Below are 24,167 nucleotides of genomic sequence, written 5' to 3'. Positions count from 1 at the left end.
TGTATAGCAGGCTGACCTCAAATTCAATGAGATCCACCTGCCTCTGCCTCCTAAGTGATGGAATTAAAGGTGTGTGCCACCACTGCCTGACTGATTAATGGTATTTTTAATGTTGGTTCATCCATTTTATTTAATTAAAACTTTATTATTCTGAGTAGTGGTGGCTTATGCCTTTAATTCCTGCTCTTGGGAGGCAGAGAGGCAGGCAGATCTCCGTGAGTTTGAAGCCAGCCTGGTCTATAGGCCTAGTTCCAGGACAGCCGAGGCTACACAGAGAAACCCTGTCTTGAAAAAACAAAAATTAAAAAAAATTACTACAAAGAACTTACAAATAATAAAAATAAAAGATGCCGTGCAGTTCAGTTAGCCAGACCCAAAGTCTACCCATCCAGTGAGTGTCTAAACAGGGAGACGCAGCCGTGCTGAAGCTGGAGAGGTTCACATTGCATTGTGTGGCCTGAGTTCATCCCTGGAGTCCACGTGGTACGGAAGAACTGATGCATACAAGTTATTCTCTGACCTTCACATGGGTGCCTTGGCACACACATCTCCAGTAAATGAATAAAAATTTAAATGGAGAAAGCATGTTGAATCATTAGGGACTTATAGATGAGATGTGATGGCCTGTGTTCCTGGGGACAGAATCACAGAGGGCTGTTGCATTTGAGATAGGGTCTGAACCACATTGAGGGGCTGGAGAGATGGCTCAGTGGTTAAGAGCACGTACATGCGTAGGCTCAAATTTAACTCCTAGTTTTCACATTAGATGACTCACACCTGCCTGTACCAGCAGTGCCACCAGAGTTGAAAACCTGTGGCCTCTGTGGACACCTACAGTCTTATTTATGCGCACACACACAATTAAAATTTAAAAACTGTGTGAAGGATGTGATTTCACCATCATTAGTTCCTCTGCAGTTTAGACCATGACTTAGACATTACCTTTCTGCCCTGACTATAAAACATGCTTTGGGACTTTGGGAGTCTTTGTCAGATGGCTCCGTACATTTAGGATACAGTGTTATCGTTTTAGACTCCACTTGCTGGGAATGCAGTCTGCCCCATTTCTCCATCCTGGCTCATTTGCTGTAATTTTCATTTTCCTTGTGTAAGATGACAATGGCACTGCCATAAATTCATGGCTAGATTAACCCTTTCATAGCTTTAAAGGCCTCTCTTCTATACCACGCCTTGCCAGATGTTCTCAGCTGGCCTTGTAGTGTGTTAAATGTTGATTTCTGTGGTGTTTTTCCATGAGAAGAGTATTTAATCTGATTATTCACCACAGCACTGTTAATATTAGAAAGGCTGGTTTTATCCTAAGTGATAACATATTCTGTTAAAGACAGTAGACAGTCTCCCCGGGGGGCTCCTCTGTGAGAAGGGAAATGGACGAGATGGCTCTTGAAATGTTTTCTTGTTCAGTTCAGTGATCCATATCCTTCTTTTAGATGGCCATCAAATGACAACTGGAATTGGAAGTTACTGATGCCCCCTTATTGCTTGCCACCTTCACTTTACTGTCTTGTTGCCACAAAAATAAGCATGTTTTACACTCATCATTTTCCTGTTAGGGAATTTAGGAGTTTCTGGAGTCTGAAGCTGCCCTTGGTGGTGACGTTTATTGGATAATTGCTTAGTCTCCTATGGAATTTCCATTTGTAGATTACACTGGGCTCTACACTCTCTATTTCTTTGGCAGGAAAATCCAAAAGCAACAGAATGCATTTTTTCCTCCTGTTCCTGGCTCAGTTTGAACAATGACTCACAGGAGCCCTGGGGCTTTGCTTCGCATTTTCATTTAGGGGCCACTTCTCCCCGTGTCTACTTTGTCTCTGGTGTCCCTTTGGAATCATCTCTCTCCTTTGACACGTAGGATTGTCTCTGTAGGTATTGTAGGGGTGCGCATAGTACTGTAGCACCCTAAAACAGACAGCCATGGTGCCAGGGGGAGTGAAGGAGAGGCACCCCAGAAGATACAAGTAGCAGTTTCATCAGGTAAAGACAAGGAATCTCGTTTAACCTTAAACCTTCTGAGAGGCACACAGCAGAGGTGACATGACCTTCCAGGGGCCCCAGTTGTACAAAAACGTTTTTATAGAAGGACTTGATCTAATCTCTAGTTGAGAATTTTGCAAGTGGAAAAAAATAGACACCCCTCCCCTGTTCACCAGTAGGTCTTTCTCTCTGATTTACATTTCATTCTGGTTCCAGCCTTCTGAATTTCATCTAATGATGAATTTTTCATTTTTCTTCTTCCAGTTTTAACAGTGTATGCCAAGGAACGCACATTCTCTTCCGGGAATTCAGCTTTATCCAAGCGACACCTCACAATCGGGCATCGTTTCTACGGGCCTTCTGGAGATGCTTTCGAACCGTAGGCAAAAACGGTGGTAAGTGTTCTTAACTCTATTTCTCCCCATTCCCTCCCCTCCCCCTTTTTATCCTTTCCAAGCATTTTCCTTATTTAAAAATACCATTTATGCATTGGATATTGTTCATGTGTGTGTAGGTTGCAAAAGTGACCTATTTAAGGTGTTTGGAATGCACGTTGAAGGTAGCGGTGACCTATTTAAGGTGTCTGGAATGCACGATGAAGGTAGCGGTGCACACGTGAAGGTCAGAGGACCGCTCTGAGTAGCCGTTTCTCTCCTACCACCTTGGGGGTTCTGGGGATTGAACTCAGGTCATCAGGCTTGATAGCACGTGATGTTTTACCTTCTGATCATCTTGCCAGCCCGTACAGTTTTTAGTATGGTCCTCTGATACGGTTTGAGCCTATGGTTGTAGGCTTTGGAGTACCTTATTTTGAGGAGATGACTATACTGTGTTAGAGATATTATTAGCCATCATCACAGTGATGCCCATTAAGAACCGAGTATAGTTCTGAAATAGGACCAGAGAGCTAAGCAACTGGGAAGGGTACAGAGTGAATGACAGACCCAGATTAATGCCCTTGCAACCTGACTTCAAAGTTTTTGCTCTTGGCCAATATAATAAGTAAAAGGAATAAAGTAAATACATGTTATGGCATTTCTCTCACTGCATTTTTCAGCTTTGTGTTCTTTACAGTTTCAAGCTTTGTGCAGGTTCTTACCATGCAAGATACAGACCAGCACCATTTCTATAATAGTGCGCTGTGCTCTTTCTCCCTCTCCCTCTATCTAACTCTTCCATTGTCACCAGATATTTTGTAGCAATTCTGCTCAGTGATCTTTGATCTTACCGTTCCTTTGATTTAGGGGCATGACTGGTGTCTCTGTAGGTACTGAACTCAAGTGTTGCGCATGTTCCGTGCTCTGCAGTGAGCCATCTCCCTTCTCTCCCTCTTCTTGACCCTCCCGCTCTCTAAGGCAGGACGTTGCAATTAGGCAATTACTAACCCTATAGTGGCCTATAAGTGTGCAAGGGGAAAATCGAGTTGTATCACTTGAAATAAATGCTTAATTTTAAGGAGGAAGGCATGTCAAAACCTGAGAGAAGCCAAAAACAAGGCCTCTTCTATCAACCAGCTGATTGTGAGTGTGAAGGAAATCTTGAAGGAAATCTTCTTGGGCTGCTACTCAAATGATAGGAAAGAAAAACTGTTGAGCTGGACATGGTGGCACACACCTGTAATCCCAGTACTAGGAAGTTGAGGATCAGGAGTTGCTATATAGCAAGACATCAAAACACATGGGGGACAGGAGGCCGAGACTTAACTCAGTGGTTAAGAGCACTTGTTGCCCTTGCAGAAGACCAGACTTCCATGCCAAGCACTCATATGGAGGCTCACCATGTAGGGGAAGTAGGTGGGCACAGTGTCCAGCTGTTTCCATTGAGTTTACAAGCTCCTCCATACTGTTCTGAGCAGGTCTCTGCTTCTTTATGTAACCTTTTTAAAAATCATCTCGAATCTTATTAGATCATCTCAACTATCCTGACAAACAGAAAATATGAGCATTTTGCCCACTTTGTAATTAATCAAATTATGTAACTTGGGTGACTGCCTGTTGTTTGAGAAGTTTACAACTATGCTTTCAGGCCTGGCTTACTTTCTAAGCACTTCTCTTTCTCTCTTCTGCCTTATGTTTAAGCCTATATTAAATTAAAATTGTTAATAAAAATCTTGACTCTGAGGAAGAAAAAGAATTAAATAAATAGGAATTGTTTAACTTGGAGGAGGGTTGCACAGCTGGCTCACTGTCAAGCTGCAGTAGACCTGGATATGTTGATGTGCTCACGCAATGCTTTTTCCACTGTTTCTGCTTTGAAGGCTGCTTCGTCCTGTCACACAAGAAGTATCCAGTGTACTGGCAATAGGATCTTTCCCTTTACAAAATGAAAGGTGGATTCAACCTCAAGTGAACTGGTCCACTGGTCTCTATGTAAATGCCCACACACTGTGTGTAAGTGAAGTCTGTACTACAGCAGACTCTGTCTTTGCCAATTCCTTCTTAGTGCCTTGGTCAGTAATAAGAAACTCACTGAGGATCTGGTATGCTGAAGAATGCTGGATTGGTTTTGGTGATATGGCATATAGAGATGACTATGGAAAACAGCCCGAATACCCTTATTTTTTCTTGATTTAGGAGTAGGACTCTTCAGGAATTTATGTACTTTCACAAGGGATTCATATAACATTTGAACTCTAAGCAGATGTGGATTTCTTTATCTTTCTAGTCGCAGCTGCCAGTGATGCATCCAGCTGCTGAGGAAAGTAGCTCCCACATTCCCTGTGATCCTCTGGCCATAAGCAAGACCCAGATTCAGACTTGACACTCATTTCTAGGCTTCTCACTTATGGAGCTTCCGACTTCTTAAAGACCAACTGCAAAGTTTGTGTCTAGATGAACCTAAAATCTTTTCTTAAACACTTCAATACTGTCTCCGCTTCTTCCAGGAACTTTGGAACACCTTCCAGAGTGTGTCAGTTCCTGGTTTTAATCTGGAATGAGCAAAAGTTCTTGGAGGCAGAACTTAGAAGGAAAAGATTTATTAACCCCTACCCCAGTTCGATGCCAGGCACTGACACAGCCGAGCTGCACTGTGCTGTTCTACAGATAACTTCCTTACAGCATTGCATTCACATCTGCATTCGCAGGAAGAGGCTGAACCTTCTGGGAGGTAGCAGAGGAGTTTGCAGTTCCAGCCTGTCTAAAACGAAGCCACCTGTAGAAACTTAAGGAGCTGACCCCTCTGGCAAGAAACATTTCCTTGCAGTTTTTAGCAAGTACAGAGATTCAGTGTCATTTCTGTACGACTGAGTTCTGAATGGTGCTAATTTCCTTGTGTCTGAGTTTCAGATAATATTATGAACACTACAGTAAACCTCTTGCTATCTGGGCAACTTTAGACTTTTGGAAGCAGAAAGATCTATTCAAATGTAAAAGACCTTTAAAATTCATCCCCTTGCTTTGGTATTTCTTTCAGTGTGGAGAGATTAATCTGAATTTTCTGAGCCTAAAAAAGACTGAAATTCGTTTGAAGTTAATCTTTGCTTCTGTTGGGGAGTATCAGCCCCAAAGAGGTTTTTGTTCAGTTTCTTTAGGCACAACTGGATGTCATCTTGTAGAAGAATGAAAATAGACCCTTATCTATCACCGTGCACAAAACTCAAGTCCAAATGGATTAAAGACCTCAATATCAGCCCGAACACACTGAACCTGATAGAAGAGAAAGTGGGAAGTACCCTACAGGAGCTGGGCACAGGAGATCGCTTCCTATGTATAACCCCAGAAGCACAGACATTAAGGGCAACATTGAATAATTGGGACCTACTTAAACTGAGAAGCTTCTGTAAAGCAAAGGACATAGTCAATAAGACACAAAGGCAACCTACTGATTGGGAGAAGATCTTCACCAACCCCACAACAGACAAAGGCCTGATCTCCAAAATATATAAGGAACTCAAGAAACTAGACTTTAAAATGCTAATTAACCCAATTAAAAAATGGGGCACTGAACTGAACAGAGAATTCTCAGCAGAGGAAGTTCAAATGGCCAAAAGACACTTAAGGTCATGCTCAACTTCCTTAGCAATCAGGGAAATGCAAATCAAAACAACTTTGAGATATCATCTTACACCTGTCAGAATGGCTAAAGTCAAAAACACCAAGGATAACCTTTGCTGGAGAGGCTGTGGAGGAACGGGTACCCTCATCCATTGCTGGTGGGAATGCCATCTTGTGCAACCACTGTGGAAGTCAGTGTTTCGGTTTCTCAGGAAATTCGGGATCAACTTACCCCTGGACCCAGCAATACCACTCCTGGGAATATACCCAAGAGATGCTCTATCATATGACAAAAGCATTTGTTCAACTATGTTCATAGCTGTATTATTTGTAATAGCCAGAACCTGGAAACAACCTAGATGCCCTTCAATGGAAGAATGGATGAAGAAAGTATGGAATATATACACGCTAGAGTACTACGCTGCGGTAAAAAACAATGACTTCTCGAATTTTGCAGGCAAATGGATGGAAATAGAAAACACTATCCTGAGTGAGGTGTCCCAGACCCAAAAAGATGAACATGGGATGTACTCGCTCATAATTGGTTTCTAGCCATAAATTAGCGCCACGGAGTCTACAATAGGTGAACCTAAAGAAGCTAAGTAAGAAGGTGAACCCAAGGAAAAACATATAGTTATCCTCTTGGCTAAGGGAAGTAGACCCAATTGCCGGGGAGAAAATTAGGATCTTGGGGGTGGGGTGGGATGGGGGTAAGGGGAGATGGGGAGAGAAAAGGTAGAAGGGAAGGAGGGGGGATTTGGGGAATCAGGAGAATTGGGATAAAGGAAAGGTGGATAGGGGAGCACGGAACCACAATTCTTAGTTAAGGGAACCACTTTAGGGTGAGCAAGAGATTTGACCCTAGAGGGGCTCCCAAGTGCCCAACATGAGGTTCCCAGTTAGTTCCTTGGGTAGCTGAGGATTGGGAACCTGAAATGACCCTATCCGAGAGCAATACTGACGAATATCTTGCATATCATCATAGAACCTTCATCTGGTGATGGATGGAGACAGAGACAGACCCACACTGGAGCACTGGACTGAGCTCCCAAGGTCCCAATGAGGAGCAGAAGGAGGGAGAACATGAGCAAAGAAGTCGGGACCACGAGGCGTGCACCCACCCACTGAGACAGTGGAGCTGATCTACTGGGAGCTCACCAAGGCCAGCTGGACTGTGACCGAAAAAGCATGGGATAAAACCGGACTCTCTGAACATGGCGAACAATGAGGGCTGATGAGACGCCAAGGACAATGGCACGGGGTTTTGATCCTACTTAATGTGCTGGCTTTGTGGAAGCCTAGCCAGTTTGGATGTTCACCTTCCTAGATATGGACGGAGGGGGGAGGACCTAGGACTTACCACAGGGCAGGGAACCTGGACTGCTCTGTGGACTGGAGAGGGAGGGGGAGAGGAGTGGGGGGAGGGGTAGAAGGGTGGGAGGAGGGGGAGAAGGGTGGGAGGAGGGGGAGGGAAATGGGAGGCTGGGAGGAGGTGGAAACTTGTTTTTTGTTTATGTTTTTTTTTTCTTCTTTTCTTAATAAAAAAAAATTATTTAAAAAAAAAAAAATAAAAAAAAAAAAAATAAAAAAAATAAAAAAAAAAAAAAAAGAATGTAGCTAGGGGCTTTGTTCTTTACCAACAGAAATACGTATTTTACATATATTTTCAGTTGATAAAATAACAGTAGGTAATTCTATTGTGAAGAATATCTATCAAGAGAATTGTTGAGTCAACTTCCTGTTGCCTGCAAGATGCAGCATTCTCGGCTCCAGCACCACATCTGCCTGCCCATCTCCGTGCTCCCCACAATGGTGATAATGGACTGAACCTCTGAAACTGTAGGCGAGCCACCTCAATTAAAAGTTTTCTTTAGGGACTGCGCAGGCGGACACTGAGGACACTGGAAACTGGCGCGGCGGCGGATGATGCGCGGGGACCGGCGCGCAACACCGAGAGCAGATCGCCCCACTACAATTAAATCAAAGAGGTAGGCCTTTGGTTGGCGAGGTCCCTAGCAAAAGACGAGCCGGGTCCTGTTCCTGAAGACCCTTCTGAGGGGTGAGAGGGATCGTGGCCCCTGGCAGGAGCCAGGAAACAGAGCGAGGGCATTTTGTAAGAAGAGCCCCTAGCCAGCAGGGAAACCTGAACCGGTTTTAAAAGACCCATTAGATAGCATCAATAGGAGGAGATGAGCAGGCACCAAGGCAAAAATTCACCCAATAATCTCAAAAACAACATGAAAACACCAGAACCCAATGATCTTACAACAGAAGGACTTGAACACCCTAACACAGAAGAAGTGGAAAAAATTGACTCTATGAAAGCAATAGAGTCCCTTAAACAACATGTGAAAAACGCCCTTATAGAAATGGATGAGAAGTATAACAAAAAGTTTGAAGAAATGAGTAAATACGTACATGATACCCTGGGAAACCAAGAAAAAATGATCAAACAGGTAATGGAAACAGTTCAAGAATTGAAAACTGAAATGGAAGCAAGGAAGAAAACACAAACGGAGGACCAGTTGGATAGGGAAAATCTAGGTCAACAAGCAGAGCCTACAGAAACAAGCATAATCAATAGAATACAAGAGATAGAAGAAAGAATCTCAGATTCTGAGGACACCATAGAGAAAATAAACGCACTGATCAAAGAAAACAACAAAGCCAACAAATTCTCATCACAAAACATTCAGGAAATATGGGACACAATAAAAAGACCAAACCTAAGAATAGTAGGAATAGAAGAAGGAGAAGAGTCACAGTTCAAAGGCCCAGAAAATATTTTTAACAAAATTATGGAAGAAAACTTTCCCAACATAAAGAAAGATATTCCTTTGAATATCCAAGAAGCATACAGAACACCAAGCAGACTGGATCAAAGAAAAACATCCCCTCGCCATATAATAATCAAAACACTAAATACACAGGTTAAAGAAAGAATATTAAGAGCTGCAAAGGAAAAAGGCCAAGTAACTTATAAAGGTAAACCGATCAGACTTACACCTGACTTCTCTATGGAAACCATGAAAGCCAGAAGGTCCTGGATAGAGGTACTTCAGAAGCTAAGAGACCATGGATGCAAACCCAAACTACTATACCCAGCCAAGCTATCATTCACTATCAATGGAGAAATCAAGACATTCCAGCATAAGAACAAATTTAAACAATACGTAGCCACAAATCCAGCCCTACAAAAAGTAATAGAAGGAAAATCGCAACCCAAGGGACCCAACATCGCCAACACTGCCTACAATAACTCAGGCATCTAGCGACCCTTCACCAGCACAACTCAAAGAAGGGAGACACACAAACTCTACTACCAAAAACAATAAGAATAACCGGAGTAAACAACCACTGGTCATTAATATCACTTAATATTAATGGGCTCAATTCACCTATAAAAAGGCACAGGCTAAGAGATTGTGATGTGGGAGTGATTTCTTATTAATAAAGAAACTGCCTAGACCCATTTGATAGGCCAACCCTTAGGTAGGCGGAGTAAACAGAACGGAATGCTGGGAGAAAGAAGCTGAGTCAGGGAGTCGCCATGATTCTCCCACTCCAGACAGACGCAGGTTAAGATCATTCCTGGTAAGCCAGCTCGTGGGCTACACAGATTAATAGAAATGGGTTAGATCAATATGTAAAAGCTAGCCAATAAGAAACTGAAACTAATGGGTCAGGCAGTGTTTAAAAGAATACAGTTTCCGTGTAATTATTTCGGGTAAAGCTAGCCGGGTGGCGGGACACAGCCCGCCACTCCGTATTTCAACAGAGTGGCACCCAACGTGCTAATGAACTCCACGTAAAACCTGAGAGGGCTTAAAAAGGAGAGAGAGAGAATTTAAGACAGCTTTTTGCTGTTTGTGGGTTGCGTGCCGCAAAGAAATTGTCCTGACTCAGCAGCAGGAAAAAACTGGCTGTTTTAAAATGCCGGCTTTCTGGGCTGTGCCGCCATTGCGATCTCTGTCTGGCTCCTGTGGGAGACAGAGCTTTTGAATGGAGCATTTGGAATAAAGCTCTACAGCTTGCTTGATGGCAATGTGGACTGCTATGTGCCTGGAACTGTGTGTGGCTCAGGGGCACCAAATGGCTCTGAGGCAGGAGCGGCTTGGCTCAGCTCTGCCATGCTGAACTGTGCTGGTCTCAGGCAGGAACTACCGTAATTACCATAAAAACAGCGCATTTAAGGTTTCAACTGGGCAGGACGCAGGCGGTACTGTATTACCTGTACATGGCGCAACTTAAGTTTTTAAGAACTGCTTAACATTTTAAGAAATGTTCCTGGATAGTAAAAGGAATGGATGTTATAGATTCACAATAAAACACATTCAGACATAAAAGACCACACTGTTGGATGAATGCACATAGACTTGAGAGAGAGAAGAAAAAGAATATAGAAAATAAAGTTAATGGTTTAAAAAAAAAAGGTAAAGTCTTTAAAGAGACAGAGTATAGATAGTTAAGAGATTAAAAGAAATAAAGAAAAATAAGCCACGTAAAAATGGAAAATTCACAGAGAGTCTGGATTATGTACATTGTGTTTTCTTTAAAATTTTTGACTGTGAAGGAGCTAAGTACAGAGAGACATTTCATTCTATGGGCTGCCAAGTGGAACCAAAACGGATATCATGAGGGTATGACTTCAGAATTTGGGTCTAAGGATATGATGCTTTGGAAAGGGTCTTCTTTTGTTTTCACAGAGGACCAGACCCTATGGATTGCATCTATCCCGATATGGTATGATAGACCACGACCTCCCGAAAAGTTCCTGTGAACACCCTCAAAAAATTACTTCACTCAACTGGCAACTGAGATAAACCTGGCACACAGGTTACACCCTAAATGATCTGATTAACAGCGCCCCCATTCAGCAGGAAGCAGTTTGGAGAGAAAAAACTGCGCCCATGTTCCCAAAATATTGTTTGTAAATGTTCTTTTACATTTAAAGGGGGAAATGATATAGGTATGAATAATTTGCATTAATATGGATTTTAAGGTCAATTTTGTTATATGTATATGTATTTCTGATCTTGATTAAGGTATTGTGATTGTGTAGTTCATTTAAAAATGTAATGTATAATTAAGAAATATAGGTTAATGGTTAATCATCAATAATAGTCAAGCTTGTAGTCATGTTAGTTAGATTTTCTAGATATATAGAGATACATTTCAGTTAGATAGACATTCTTCATATCTTTCGAAGACTGCAGAATATGGCATTTAATGTTTTAATAACTTAGGACTTTTCATGACAATGAGACATATCTGCTCCTGGTGGCACCAATCTACTTCGAGAGGAAGATGGACATCAAAGAGGATCCTTATGGAGTTTGATAGTCATTTGGGCAAGAAACTGCTCTTGCCTGGACTGTTGCATAAAATGGACACAGAGAACCCGCAGAGAGAGGACTGTTGAACTTGCCTAAAGGTGAGACGGTCTTTTGGGGTTCATGACTCATGAAAGAGTCTGCGAGACATTCTGCAGGACACAGCAGATAGTGACTGAACTGTCTTTGAAATTTCCTGCTTCATGGAAATGTCTGCTGGATACTATGGGCCTGAAGGCTGAAGATGGATGCCCCAACCATACAAAAGAACTTTGGGTGACTGTCCAGGCAGCAAGATGTCTCTGTCATTTCTAGAGTTTTCTTATTTCTTGTTTACTTAGGTAGTATTATATCCTTCTGGAGTCTTTGATGGAGTTGAAGAATGAATAGATAGTTATAGTTTTCCTTAGTTATGATAAAAGATAAAATAGATATAAATATTGTAACTGTAATTCTTGCTTGATAACTGTTTTGCTATATGTAATTTTACTATGTTAAAGTTAAAGCCTTTCTTTTTTGTTTAAACAGAAAAAGGGGAAATGATGTGGGAGTGATTTCTTATTAATAAAGAAACTGCCTAGACCCATTTGATAGGCCAACCCTTAGGTAGGCAGAGTAAACAGAACGGAATGCTGGGAGAAAGAAGCTGAGTCAGGGAGTCACCATGATTCTCCCACTCCAGACAGACGCAGGTTAAGATCATTCCTGGTAAGCCAGCTTGTGGGCTACACAGATTAATAGAAATGGGTTAGATCAATATGTAAAAGCTAGCCAATAAGAAACTGAAACTAATGGGTCAGGCAGTGTTTAAGAGAATACAGTTTCCGTGTAATTATTTCGGGTAAAGCTAGCTGGGTGGCGGGACACAGCCCGCCGCTCCGTACTACAACAAGATTGGATATGAAAACAGGATCCAACATTCTGCTGTTTGCAAGAAACACATCTCAACCACAAAGACAGGCATCTACTCAGAATAAATTTTGCATACAAATGGATGGAAATAGAAAACACTATCCTGAGTGAGGTAAGCCAGACCCCAAAAGAGGAACATTGGATGTACTCACTCATAGCCATAAACAAAGGACACTGAGCCTATAATTAGTGATCCTAGAGAAGCTAAATAAGGAGAACCCAAAGAAAAACATATCGGCATCCTCCTGAATATTAACCTTCATCAGGTGATGAAAGGAGACAGAGACAGAGACCCACTTTGGAGCACTGGACAGAAATCTCAAGGTCCAAATCAGGAGCAGAAAGAGAGATAGTACAAGCATGGAACTCAGGACCGCGAGGGGTACACCCACACACTGAGACAATGGGGATGTTCTATCGGGAACCCACCAAGGCCAGCTGGCCTGGGTCTGAAAAAGCCTGGGATAAAACCGGACTCGCTGAACATAGCGGACAATGAGGACTACTGAGAACTCAAAAACAATGGCAGTGGATTTTCGATCCTACTGCACGCACTGGCTTTGTGGGAGCCTAGGCAGTTTGGATGCTCACCTTATTAGACCTGGATGGAGGTGGGTGGTCCTTGGACTTCCCACAGGGCAGGGAACCCTGATAGCTCTATGGGCTGACAAGGGAGGGGGATTTGATTGAGGGAGGGGGAGGGAAATGGGATGTGGTGGTGGGGAAGAGACAGAAATCTTTAATCAATAAATAAATGGAAAAAAAAGAGAATTGTTATCGTGACACAACTAATACTGGAACAACGACTGTCATATACTGTTTACCAGTCAGTGGTCACAATGAGACCCTAGAAGCAGTTGACCAGGCTGGCCTTGAACTCATAGAAATCCTTAAAGGCATGTACCATCACCGCCCAGCATTTATTTTCCTCCTCTTTCTCTCTTTCTTATTTTATTAGTTATTTACTTATTCATTTTGAGACAGAGTCGTAATAACCTTTGTTCTTTGTTTTGAGATGGGGTCTCAAGTATCCCAGGCTGCCTTCAAAGTTCCTATGTAGCCAAAGAGGACCATGAATGTCAATCCTGCTTCCACCTCCTAAGAGCTGGGATTACATCCGAGAGTTGCTAACAGTGTAAGGAAAAAAATATTCAAAGAGCATGACAGTGTTCTGGAGTTACACAGGTAGAGAGTAGGGCCCAGGGAGGCTGAGGTAGCCAGACAGTGCAGACTAGAATAACACTGAGAAAGGTTGTTCAGGGATATGTGAACTGCCAACTACAAACTTTACACAGTTTATGAATTTAAACAATCACCAGAAAACAGCAGGCCAGACATTCCAGTCAGATGGAAAGACCTCAAAATATGCCTGGTGTTTACTGGGTAAGAATCTCAGCAGCTTAAAAACAGAGTATTAAGGGGTGGGGTGTAGCTCAGTGGTTTAGCACATGCCTGGCATGCCTAAGGCCTGGGTTCAGTTTCAGCTCTACAAAACAAAACAACAGCAAAGCATTAATCCGACCTATAAGTAACTGTGGACATACCGCAATGGTTGGACTTAATGATCGTTTGACTTTACCATGCTGGGAAAGTAGTGTACTATCAGTAGAAGCTCTTCTAAGGAGCTGCTTGAGAGGTGACTCAGTGGGGAAGAGTGTCACTCTAGAAGAGGATCTGAGTTCAGTGTCAGCACCCACACTAGGCAGCTCATGGCTGCCTCTAACTCAAGCTCTGTTGCAGTCCAATGCTTCTGACCTCCAAGGGCATCTTGCACTCATATGCACATACCCCCCACATGTACACACAAGATTAAAAACATATCTTTAAAAAATGGAGATTAGTGTTGACCCACCTTTAGTCTCTTTCTTTAAACTAGGTCACTATTCAACCTGGGTTTTGTTGGCTGTTTTTTGAGAAAGTGTCTCTTGTTGTTCATCTGGCCTTGAACTCAGTAGGTAGCCAAGGATGACCCTGACGTTATGATCCTTCTGCCTCTGGCTCCGGAGTGATGCTATCCCAGGGATGCCCCCTCCATGTATATTTTTAAGCAGTGCCTGCTAGGCAAGCCCTCTACCAGCTGGAGGTGCATCCTCAGCCCTAGAAACCCCGCAAGCCGTTCCCAAGGACAATTCCATACAATTCTATACAGCCCCTTAGATGGCACACTGGCAAGTAAGAATTTTGAAAGCTTGAGAACATGAACTCATTCCTTTGGAAAAAGATAAAAAAGTTCATCTTGACTGGGGTTTAACCTGTAAGAGAAAAACCTTCATTGCAGATCCAAAGGAACTAATGCTGAGTGTTTATTGTGTGTCAGCCAGAGAGAACTACTTTCCATATGTTCAGTTAGTCATCAGAGCAGACAGGAGTCAGTGTGTTAGTACCCTGCTCACATTAAGAAACGGAAAGCCAGAGAATTAATAGCACATGTCACAAAGGTTTTAAAAATTAACTAATTATTATTATTTTATTATTGTGCACATGCGTGTACACGGACGTGTGTGTGTGTGTGAGCGCACAAGTGCTGGGTGGAGATCAGAAGAAAACTTTGTGGAGTCAGTTCTCCCTGCACACATTTGTGTGGGTTCCAGGGATCCATCTCAGGCAAGTGCCGCTGAGCCATCTTGCTGGCTGACCACAGAGCTTCCTAAGCAGCAGCTCATACTCACAAAGGCCATGTTTGTGACACTCTGCTGGCTTCCTGAATGCATGTGACCCAGTTATGAGGGTTTCATGTGTCCTAAAAAGAAGTGTGTGCTTTCTCCTGAGGTCAGTGGAGCCCAATCACTGAAGTGTGGGAGACATCGCCAGGCGGGTAGCTAAGGCTGGCTGAGGCAGAAGCCAGTTAGGAGACAGAAAGGACGTGGATCCTGAGAGCTACGACCAACGACCAACGTGCTGACTAATTAGGTGTGGGGTGTGGGGAAGAGGTGGGAATGAATGCTGGAGGCTGGGGACATCGATGGCGCAGAGGTTGAAAGCATTGCTCTCTTCCAGGGGACCTGAGTTAGTTCCTAGCAGCCATATCAGGTGACTCCAGAGGATCTGATGCCTCCTCCAGCCTCCACAGGCACTGCACTCACACACAGACTCACGCATATACACATACATAAAAATATGTCCTTTTTAAGAAATGAACAAATGCTTGGATCTAAAATATTACCAATTACCTCTTAGGAGGCAGCGGCAGGACAGAAGTTCCTGAGACCCAGTTTCCTTCCTCCTTTCCTTTCATCTTTCTTTTCCCCACTTGAGCTCACTGTGGCTTTGTCTTCATGGTCTGGGTGGATTCGACCTGGGAATAAGTGTTTGTCACACTGCTTAGGCAGAAATCCTTATTCTCATGGAGTCTGTGGTCTTGTATTCAGAGACCTTACAAAAATCTCACTTTCAGACTTTAAGCTCTCGGAATCAGAGAATTTTGTTTAGTTTGTGGGTTGATTTTTTTTTTTTTTTTTTTTTTTTTGGTTTTTCAAGACAGGGTTTCTCTGTAGCTTTGGAGCCTGTCCTGGAACTAGCTCTTGTAGACCAGGCTGGTCTCAAACTCACAGAGATCTGTCTGCCTCTCCCTCCCGAGTGCTGGGATTAAATTAAAGGCATGCGCCACCACCCAGCTGGAATCAGAGAATTTTCAACATCTAATTACATAATTTTTAAAAATCTGCAAGTTTTCTAAAATATTCATAATCATGTTGTTGACTTCAGGGGCAGTGCAGACAGATAAAACTCAGCTAAGGCTCTGACCTGACTTTCCTTCCTAACTCTCTTCCCAGGGCAACCCTAACACTCATCCCCTGCCCAATGAAGATAGTGAGCAGCCTCTGAGCACCTACTCACCAGTCCCCCTCTCACCAGTCCCCCTACTCACCAGTCCCCCTCTCACCAGTCCCCCTCTCACCAGTCCCCCTACTCACCAGTCCCCCCCTCACCAGTCCCCCCTCACCAGTCCCCCTACTCACCAGTCCCCCCCTCACCAGTCCCCCTACTCACCAGTCCCCCTCTCACCAGTCCCCCTACTCACCAGTCCCCCTACTCACCAGTCCCCCTCTCACCAGTCCCCCTACTCACCAGTCCCCCTACTCACCAGTCCCCCTACTCACCAGTCCCCCTACTCACCAGTCCCCCTCTCACCAGTCCCCCTACTCACCAGTCCCCCTACTCACCAGTCCCCCTCTCACCAGTCCCCCTACTCACCAGTCCCCCCCTCACCAGTCCCCCTACTCACCAGTCCCCCCCTCACCAGTCCCCCCTCACCAGTCCCCCTACTCACCAGTCCCCCTACTCACCAGTCCCCCTACTCACCAGTCCCCCCCTCACCAGTCCCCCTTTAAGTCCTCAAGTTTCCCTTCCTTTCTCATTTCCATTTCTTCAGAAATATATTGACAGTGTCAATATATTTCAACCCCCTGCCTTCACTAGCTCAGCCTTTTCTCGATTTAATTCCCCCATTTCAGTTTCTTGGGTCTGTCACACATGTCACACAGATGCTGTGTCACCATCTCCTCGGACACACAGACCTCCTTTCCGCGCGCGCGTGTGTGTGTGTTTTGAAAAAAATGACCCCCAAAGGGAGTGGCACTATTACAAGCTGTAGGAGGTGTGGCTCTGTTGGAGGAAGTGTGTCACTGTGGGGGCGAGTTTTGAGGTCTCTTTTTCTCAGGCTTTCCACAGTGTGACAGTCAGCTGACTTAGACGTAGGACTGTCAGCCCCAGCACCACAGGGTAGCCTGTGTACTGCTACGCTCCCTTCATGATGATAATGAACTGAACCTCTGAAACTGTAATTTTTTTTTTTAATAAGAGTTGCTGTGGTCATGGTGTCTCTTCACAGCAATAGAAACCCTAACTAAGACAGATGGTTTCTCGAGACAGGGCTCTCTGTGTAATCCTGGCTGTCCTGGAACTCTTCTCTGTAGAAGACCAGGCTGATCTTGAACTCAGAGATCTGCCTGCCTCTGCTGAGAATAAAGGCGTGAGCCATCACACTTGGCTATTCTATATGTTTTAAATATTTCTACATTGACTTATTTGTTTGTATGTTTATGTTGTGTGTGTGCCTGTGTGTGTCTCTTTGTATGCATTTGTGCATGTAGATTTGCTTATCATACTCATCTATGGTGCATATGTGGTAATCACATGTGGATTCCTGGTATTAAACACAGTAACTGGTCTTAGTAGCAAGTGTCTTTACCCAGAGTCTTGTTACCAGTCATATATATGTATGTATATATATAATTTATGTTACTTGTTAGCCCTTGGGATTCAGAAGGTATCAGATACCCTGGAATTAGACTTACAGGCAGTTATGAGCCACCCATGTGGGCTATAGGAACCAAACTTGGGTTCTCTAGAGGAGCAGGAAGTACTCTTAACCTCTAGCCGTCTCTCCAACCTCCCCCATGTGTTTTTTTTAGTCTCATCATTTTCTATGATTCCTGACAATGTTGTTATTTGAATGGCATTATTTAACCTACACTATTTATCTCTCTTATTAGATTGTAAGATTTATGAGGGCAATTCATTTTGGCATTTATTATATCCCCACTTCCCAATGTAGGTAAGTGATTTCTTTTTCTGTTATTTGGTTTTTTGAGACAGGGTTTCTCTGTGCAACAGCCCTAACTCTCCTGGAACTTGCTCTGTAAATTAGCTAAGGAAGTTTGTTTTCCCTTTTCTATATCTTATAAGAGCTTTTTGCTTTCTTATTTTATTTTATTTTTTTAATATTTATTTATTTATTATGTATACAATAGTCTGTGTGTATGTCTGCAGGCCAGAACAGGGCACCAGACCTCATTACAGATGGTTGTGAGCCACCATGTGGTTGCCGGGAATTGAACTCAGGACCTTTGTAAGAGCAGGCAATGCTCTTAACCACTGAGCCATCTCTCCAGCCCCCTCTTATTTTATTTTTAAGGCAGGGTCTTACCATCTGTCCTTGACTGGCATGGTAATATGAAACTATAATCTCAAGTACTTAGACTGGGGAAGACTAGCATTTGAGCCCAGGAGTTCAAGCCCAATTTGGGCAAGATAGTGAAACCCTGTCTCAAAGTAAAAGAATGTAACCATGGCTATTACTTATGTACCTACCATATGGGGGTGTTGAAGTTCATGCTCTAAGAATTTCACTAACAACTAGTACTGTATTTAAGTACTATTGAATTATACTGTAACTATAGTTAAATACTTCTGAATTAAAGTAATTTTCAATGCCTATTGGTACATTCTAAATGATTTGAATGGTCTACTTCATTAACTGTATGCAAACCTTAAAAATTAGTACAACAAAACTCTTTATTATTATTTTTTTTATTAGACCAGATTTCTCTTTTTGCCCTTGGCAGTCCTGGGACTCTACCTATGTAGACCAGGCTGGCCTCCAATTCACAGAGATCCTCCTGCCTCTGCCTTCAGAGAGCTGGGACTAAAGATGTGTGCCACCACCGCCTTCTCCTTCTCCATTTGTATATGAGACTTTCTTAAAGACATCACAAACTAGCGGCGGTGGGCTGCACGTGCCTTGGCCTACAGGTGTCTTCCTTTGACTTGCAGTATTAAAAATGCTTTTTTAAAAATTAGATGCCAGCATTACACATCAAAATCTCAAGTGCAACCCCTCCCAACACTGTGCCCACATTCCTTCAGGGGAACAGATCGTCAGGATGGAGCTGCAGCTGCTCCAGTTGGGCAGGCCTGTGGCTCAGACTCCCCACACCTCAGCTGTCCGCCTCCACCTGCTCACACTTCCTGCCTGGCCTCTCTGAGTTTGTTACTGTTGCTAGAACTTTTGGCCCCTGCACAGTCACTAAAAGGCAGAGTTACATTCTCAATTTAGAAGATGGGGAACCAGGAACTTATTTCTCAACTAGATTCTTCTTTCTTTCTTTCTTTCTTCCTTCCTTCCTTCCTTCCTTCCTTCCTTTCTTTTTAGCTATTATGGAGTCTTATAAAGCATTATCATTAAAAGAGGTCTTAGAAATAATTGCGTCTTAAACCTAGGCTAGCACTCTTTAAACATTGGAGGAGGATGTGGAAGAAGAGGTGTGCACGCATGTGTCTGCATGTGCATGTGGAAGTCAAAGGACAACCTCCAGTGTTGTTGCTCAGGCATCTTTGTTTCAGACATAGTCTCTCATTGGTCTGGCACGTCATCAGGTAGGCTAGGCTAGCTGGCCAGTGAGCTCCAGGAGCCATCCGTCTCCATCTCCTCTCAGCATTGCTGAGATTGCGAGTGCATGAACACCATATGCCTGGCTACTGGGCATTCAGATCCTTACACTTGCAAAGCAAGTGCTTTACCCACTGAGTCATCCCAACCCCTATTTTTCTTCTTTTTAAGATTTATTTTTGTTTTTATTTATGGGTGTGTATGTATGTATGTATGTATGTATATATACATATACATATATATACATATATATTACATGTGTGTGAGTGCCTTTGGAGTCCTGAAGAGGACACCAGATCATATAGAGCTGGAATTATAAGAGGGTGTGAGCTGCCTGACATGGGTACTGACCGAACTTGGGTCTTGTGGAAGAGCAGCAAGTGCTCTTAATCACTGGACCATCTCTGCAGACCCATGTTTTCATTGTGGCCAATGATGTATAATATTGGTCACTTTAACTATCGTTTGTCTCTGGCTCTGTGACATTGAGCATGCTCTCACTGTTATGTTAGCACCATCCAACTCTAGAACTCTTTCCAGCTAACTAAAACTACACTCGTTAGACAGTGACTTCATTTCTCCTCCTCAGTCTCTGGAAGCCCACCTTTATACTTCAGTCCTAACCTATGTGACTGTCCTCGACAACAATTGTCCTATAACAATGGCCATTTTTTGGCTGCTTTTTAATTTTTATTTAACGTGGTTTCAAATTCACTTATGTTGTAGTGTGTTTGAGAATTTAATTCTTTTGATGGATGGCTAGTACTCCACTATGGACAAGCACCATGGTCATTTTGTTTATCTGTGGTCTCTTTAGATGACCTCTGCATTCCACTAGTGTACACAGGTACTGAGATGTCTTGTTTGAGTCCTTGCTTTCAGTCATTTTGGGCATGTAAGTAGGAGCTAAATTACTGCTTGATTTTGGTGTAGTAGTTATCTTGAGTAGCTGCTTTACTGGTTTCTGTAGAGGCTGCACCATTTTACATTCTCACCAGTTTGTTTACATCCTCACTCTTGATTGTCTTCTGTTCTGTTGTGAATGTGATTGTGCATGGGGCACAGGTGTGCACATGGACATACATAGGCAGAGACCAGAGGATCCCTGGGGCTCCCTGACTAGTCTAGCTGAGTCAGCAAACTCCAGTCCCAGTGATGGATCCTGTCTCAAAAATCAGGTGGATGGTCCTTGAGGTTGACCTCTGACCTCGACACACATCATGCATACATGCACATGCATCTGTAAGCACTTGCACACATGCAAACAATATTTTAAAGAAAAATAAAGGTCTCTTTCTCCTTCTCCCTCCTTTCCTCCCTCCTTCCCTCTCTCCCCTCCTCCTTCTTCTTCATAGTTGTCACTGGGTGGTGTTAGGAATTAAAACCTTTTATACGCTAGGCAAATAATTTAGCCCTGAGCTACATATTCCTCCAGCCAAAGGTCAAAGGTTCATAGAGGGTTGTGTATGAGTTTCAGGCTGTTATGGACTGAGTTGTCCCCTTTAAAACTCCTAATGTGAAGTCCCAAACTCTTTGTGTTTAATTATAGCCTAATAGGCAGCAGTAAAGCTTTATGTGGTGGTGACTGTAGACAGAATCTGCTAGAGTCAGTGCCTTCATCAGCTCTGTCCACCCCTCTCCCTCTCTGCAAGCCAGGGAGAGCCTTCGCCAGACACCGGCCCTGCTGGCACTTGGATCCTAGGGTTCTAGTCCACATAGAACTTGAGGAAAATGGAAAACGTATTGCCAGTTTTAAGCTTCCAGTCTCCAGGATTCTTGTGGTAAACCGTGCCCACTAATCAGCTTGTATATGCTTTTCCTCATAGTTTCAGAAAGTAGCTTTATTTTTCATGTGGAGTCCAAACCCTGTTTTGGTACCCCGTTAACATTTTATCCAAGGTTGTCAGCATGACAGTGTGCATCCCTGCCTGATTAGGTTGTATTTGGCAAACCTGCATTTATGGGTTTACTGTAATGTAGACATATAACCAGGCGTGGTGACACATACCTGTAATCCCAGCACATGAGAGGCAAAGGAAGAAATTGTGAGTTCGCAGCCAGCCTGATAACTTAGTAACTTCCAGGTCACCCAGGGCTGCACAGAGAGATTCTGCTTTGTTTGTTTTGTTTTATTTAAGAATAAAAAGGAAAGAAAGAAAGGAAAGGGATAGAAATAATAGTAACTTCTTATTTGATTTGATTTGATTCTTATTCTCACTCCTGCCTTATTTCAGTCAGAAAACTTCAGTAAAAACAGGATGAATTCTGGGATCTGAGATTTCAGGATTCAGCTCAGTGTCTCAGTGCTTGCCCAGAATGTTCTAGGACCTGGGTGGGAAAGAAAAAACAACTAAGTAAAAACTTCTTACAAGGATGAATTCTTGCTGTCCATGGTGACTTATGCCTGGAATCCTAGCTCTCAAGAGGCAGAGACAAGAGGATCCACTGCAAATCGAGGGCCAGTGTGGGCTGACCAAGGCTACATAGTGGAATCTTGTCTCTATAAGAGGAGGGAGGGAGGGGAGAGGGAGGGAGGGAGGGAGGAAGGAAGCTGCTCTAATGCTATCGCTGATGTAAATCTGCTGCTGAAGACTGCAAGGTCTGTAGTTTCAAGGCCTTAGGAGAGTGGAGTTTTCATTAATTAGGGTAATGCCACCTGTTAGTATTGGGAATCCTTGTGCACTATTAACTGTTCATGATGTAAGGTTTGTGATTAATATAATGCTATATTTAGTTTCTCTAGTAATTAGTTTCTTTAGTCATTGCATTTACAGTCAGAAATGTGGCTGCATTTTTGCTAGTTGTTAGTATCTTGACATTGAATTTTGTATCTTGACATCTATTTTGTAATTTTCAAGCGTTTTGTATAATAATATGTCTCCTTTGTGTCTGCCTTCATAACCAGATCATCCAGAAACAAGATATAGCTAGATACAAAGATTTTGTGTAATCATATCCTTTTGCCATTATAACCCTAGATTAAAAGGAAGAGAGCTTGGACTGTGACTCAGTGGTAGAGCACTTGCCTAGGTTCAGGAGGGCGTGGATTTGATGCTGGCATCACAAATAGAGCAAAACAAATAAACAAAACGTAGAGCCGTTAAAAGCTTCCTGATCTGAGATACATTTACAGTTTCAAATATGTATATTTGTAACTAAGGAGAAGCTCCATAAATCAGTGGCCCCTGAATGCTGGTTGGTAGTGTCTAGAGATTAAAATCTGCTGTGCAGTCTGTTTAGCGTGCATTTGCACTTCTTGAGGCACTGGGACTGCAGTTCCCACCATACTTCACCAAACTAAAATAAGACATATTTATTGTGCCACACACACGTAGACGAGTGCTGTCCCACTGGGCCATATTTCCAGCCATGTAAATATTACAGATTTTAAAAGAAAGTTGTGGTTGGTTGGTTGTTTGTTTGAGGCCGAGTTTTTCTACATAGTCTTGGCTGTTCTGAGACTCACCGTATAGACCCAGATGGTCTCAAACTCACAGAGATTCCCCTGCCTCTGCCTCTGCTTCTTTAGTGCTGGGATTAAAGACATATGCCACCAAACTTGGAGTGTTTTTAATAAGAATTGAAATTAAGTCTTCATAGAATCTTAAAGGTTCCTCTGAAAAGCTGCAGGTGTCTGTAGAGGGAATACAGTATGAAAACAAATCTACTTCAACCTTAAATATAGATATTAAAAATTGAGGTTAAGCCGGGCGGTGGTGGTGCATGCCTTTAATCCCAGCACTTGGGAGGGAGAGGCAGGCGGATCTCTGTGAGTTCGAGGCCAGCCTGGTCTACAAGAGCTAGTTCCAGGACAGCCTCCAAAGCTACAGAGAAACCCTGTCTTGAAAAACCTAAAAAAAAAAAAAAAAAAAAAAAAAAAAGACCTTTCTGACTCCCAGCCTCATGCCTGCTGCTAGTGGGACTTGAGTACACATTGTGCCTTTTAGTCTCTGAGATGACTGTACGGGTTTCTAGCGCAACACATACTCACAGGAGTTAAAGCATTAGAATGCATTTCAATTGCTTGTGATCGGTTGTCTGCCATTGTTATGCAGATAAAGGAAGAGTGAGTTCAGCTACTATAGACTTTACAGCTAGCTGAGGCTAGCCTTCCTTGACCCCCCTGATCTTTCTTCCTTTACCTTAGTTCTTTACATTTTCCCTGTCTTCAAGAGAAAAAAACAAACAAACAAACCCAAATCATTACTTTCTTTACTTCTGAATCATGATTCTTATTATAGACGGGAATACAGTACCTGCTTCCCTGTGCATCTCATGCTGAAGGATGTAGGTGCAGATCCTGAGAGTTAAAGAAAATGTATCAAGTGTTTTTAAAGCATTGGGGTGAACTGTCAGTTTTCACATACAGTGCTGTTGGAAGCCACCTCTACAGTAGATCTACCAGAAGTTGAATGGTCCCTCTTAGGTCTCTCAAGTCTGTTGCTCTCTCTCATGGTTCTGTTAAAAAGAAAAGTAAACGACTAAATTGAGTTTATCCACTATGAATCAAAATAAAACCAACTTAGGTTAAAGTTGTCAATTTCATAATCCATACTCAAATTTGATTGTTTTGGTGGGTTTTAAGCTGGAAGTATATAAAAGCAAATATAAATAGTGTTGTAAATTTAATCTTTTCCAGTTTTATTTTACTTGGCATTAAAACATGTTCTCTATGCCCACTGCCACCACCTGACCCTAATTTACAGCCCTTCTTTAGAACTCTAATTACACATCTTGGGTTATTAAAAAGACAGCTTC

The 24,167-nt window shown here is 42.9% G+C and overlaps 1 protein-coding gene across 1 annotated transcript in view; it reads left to right on the top strand.

Moving 5' to 3' along the window:
• Positions 1-24,167, top strand: part of CUNH11orf49 (chromosome unknown C11orf49 homolog) — a 182,825-nt gene that overhangs the window by 69,709 nt on the left and 88,949 nt on the right. The window contains exon 3 of the mRNA XM_041637475.1: positions 2,263-2,393. Coding sequence (XP_041493409.1) covers positions 2,263-2,393 — 131 coding nt within the window. The remainder of the gene's footprint in view (positions 1-2,262; positions 2,394-24,167) is intronic.

The sequence above is a fragment of the Microtus oregoni genome, unplaced genomic scaffold (assembly GCF_018167655.1).
Source record: "Microtus oregoni isolate MIOR12 unplaced genomic scaffold, Mior012 000053F_ref0000044, whole genome shotgun sequence".
Classification (NCBI taxonomy): domain Eukaryota; kingdom Metazoa; phylum Chordata; class Mammalia; order Rodentia; family Cricetidae; genus Microtus; species Microtus oregoni.
The sequence above is the reverse complement of the archived record's forward strand: the minus strand, read 5'-3'. Positions and strand labels throughout refer to the sequence as shown.